We start from the raw sequence: 2866 nt of genomic DNA, 5'->3' as shown, positions 1-2866 counted from the left end.
TTCCATTGAGTTCTTGTACCTCTTTAACGCTGGTTGGACTCTTCATGTCGAGTATAGCCTTGCATTTGTCCGGGTTGGCTTCAATTCCCCTTTGTGTGAGCATAAAACCCAAGAATTTGCCGGCTTCTACTGCGGAGGTGCATTTTGCAGGGTTAAGGCGCATGCCATTCCTTCTTTAGTGGTGTCAATATGTTTGGCCCTATAGGGCTTTGGCCCTACTTTATAGGGCCAGAAGAATAAAAAGCCCTTTAACTAATAGGGTCAAATTTTTAAAAAGCCCTCAGGGCCAAAAGCCCTCATGGGCCAAAAGCCCTAGGGCCAACCATGGGTTACCTAATTTTCTTTTTTTTTTTTACATTTTCTATTTCAACAACACACATAAAACTTATTAAAAGTCATTAGTTTGTTTTATCCCTTTATCATTTTTATGCGTAAAAAATAAAAAAAAATTAAAAAATAAATGTTAATAATGTACATTGATCATATTAAATCAAACATGGCATTCACTATCTCATCACCCTTTTTCTTACTCTCTAGAATTTACCATCAATAATGTCTCTAGAAAATCAAAATAAAGTTGACACAAAAATTCATCATCTAAAATCATGAATGTTGAGGGGGATGCATCGTTGCTGTTGACACTTCTTCTTCATGAATTTCACCAATTTCATCATCTAAAATCAACCAATTAAAAAATAGTTAGAAATTCAATTTAAAATATTATTTGAAAAAAATTTCATAAATATTTACCATCATGATTTGGAACAAATCCACGTAACCAACTCCTTGTGCAAATAAGCATTTGGACATGCTCATGAAGAGTGGAACTTCTATATTTTGTTAAAACACGTCCACCAATACTGAATGCAGACTCAGATGCTACCGTAGTGATGGGAATACTTAAAACATCTCTGGCTATAACTGACAGAGTGGGAAACCTATCCTCATTAATCTTCCAAAAATTCAGCACATCATACTTCAAATCATCTTCATTGGTGTGAATCAAACCTTCTTTTAGATAAATCTCTAATTCATCTTTATCCTTGGAAGTTTGGGTTTCACAGTCAAATTCTCTGAACTCCTAAAAGATATAGTATAAAGATTATTTAAGTAACGAATAAACATAATAGGAGAAAATAATACTATATTAAAATTAAATACCTTCATCACCATTTTTCTCTTCTTTGTAAGCCTTCCTTCTTCAGGTGACATAGGAGATTGATTACTACTTTGAGAAATTGTTGAACCACCAAAAGTATTTATGTACTCTCCATACAACCTTTTAAATTTCTCCAATACTTTATTTGCCTTCAATTCAAAGGTTGAAGGATCTAGTTTTTTGTAACAAAACCTCAAGAACTTTAACTTTAATCGAGGATCAAGAATTGTCCCAAAAGCCAAGACAGTGCTATAATCTTTCCAATATTTATCAAACTTCATCTTCATTCTGAAAGCCATGTTCATAATAATAACATCATCACAAGTTTGATTGTCTTCCAAAAGACATTCAATTTTCCAAACTTGCATAAAATACAAATTTGATGTTGGATATGATGAACCCGAAATGAGGTTTGTAGTTTCATAAAATGGCTCTAAAAATTCACATATTTTTTTTGCTAAGCTCCATTCTTCATTTGTCGGACAATCTTTATAAGCTCCATCTACAACACTAAGGATGTCAAACGCTTTTTCAAATTTAATTGCACTTTCCAACATCATATATGTAGAATTTCATCGAGTTGGAACATCTGATTTTAGACCAACACCTTCTTCAAGTTCTGCTTGCTGCACACAATCTTTGAATTTCATCATTCTCCCATCAGAAGCTTTCACATATTTCACACTCTCTCTTATTTTAAATAAAGCTCCAACAGCCACCTTTAACCCTTCTTGCACAATCAAATTTAAAATGTGAACGGAGCAACACACATGAAAATATTCTCCATCGTAAAGCAAACTATTCTGCTTACGTAGATGAGTTTTTAAGATGTTTTGCATGTTGTCATTTGCAGAAGCAGTATCTAAAGTAATAGAAAATACTTTCTTATCAATACCCCATTTCTTCAAAGAGTTAAATAAGACTGCTTCCATATCGGTTCCAGTATGGGGAGGAATCATTTGACAAAAATTCAAAATCTTACTCACTAGTCGCCAATTCTCATCAACAAAATGAGCTGTCAGACAAATATATCCTTCAGTGGTAGATGTTGTCCACACATCAGATGTCAAACAAATTCTATTAGGTATCCTAGATATCTTCTGCCTCAATTTCTCTTTCTCTGTTGAATAAATCATTTGAAGATCTGAAACTAAAGTGTTTCTAGAAGGCATTATAATCGTTGGACTAATGTAATTAATCCAATCTCTAATACCCTCATACTCAACAAAGCTAAATGCAAGATCATGTTTTGCTATAGCCTGAGCGAATTTTTTTCTATGAATATTCTGATCAATTTTGGTTGGCAGACCCTCTATATCATCATCAAATCTAATATTGAGGGGTATAGATTTACAAGAAACTATCTGACGACTTAGATGAGAAGTCCCGTAACCATTCTTAGTTTTTGGATTTTTTCCAATTTTGTATTCATGATGACAAAAATTGCATTCAGCCTTTTCAATACCATCTCTGTCTTTTCCAATCTTCTTAAAAAACCTCCAAACATTAGATTTTTTACCAGAATCAACACTACCAGAAGCTTGAACAGGAGTCTCAGAAATAATCTCATCATCTATGTTTATAAATTTCCTAATCATATCCAAATAATGTGTATTAAAATTCTATAGCAACAACAACAACATTCATTAATTCATATTAATTATTCATCTCTGAAGTTTCAATAAGAAGTAATTGAAGAGAAAACAG

The 2866-nt window shown here is 32.8% G+C and overlaps 1 protein-coding gene across 1 annotated transcript; it reads right to left on the bottom strand.

Annotated features, from left to right (window-relative positions):
• Nucleotides 1-603: 603 nt before the first annotated feature.
• Nucleotides 604-1458, bottom strand: LOC140176146 (zinc finger BED domain-containing protein RICESLEEPER 3-like). Its single transcript, XM_072206034.1, has 3 exons — nucleotides 1162-1458; nucleotides 751-1081; nucleotides 604-674 (listed from the first exon to the last, which is right to left on the bottom strand). Exons 1-3 carry the CDS (start codon nucleotides 1456-1458, stop codon nucleotides 604-606), a joined length of 699 nt encoding a protein of 232 aa, XP_072062135.1.
• Nucleotides 1459-2866: the final 1408 nt, after the last annotated feature.

Source organism: Arachis hypogaea, chromosome 11 (assembly GCF_003086295.3).
Source record: "Arachis hypogaea cultivar Tifrunner chromosome 11, arahy.Tifrunner.gnm2.J5K5, whole genome shotgun sequence".
Classification (NCBI taxonomy): Eukaryota; Viridiplantae; Streptophyta; class Magnoliopsida; order Fabales; family Fabaceae; genus Arachis; species Arachis hypogaea.
The sequence above is the reverse complement of the archived record's forward strand: the minus strand, read 5'-3'. Positions and strand labels throughout refer to the sequence as shown.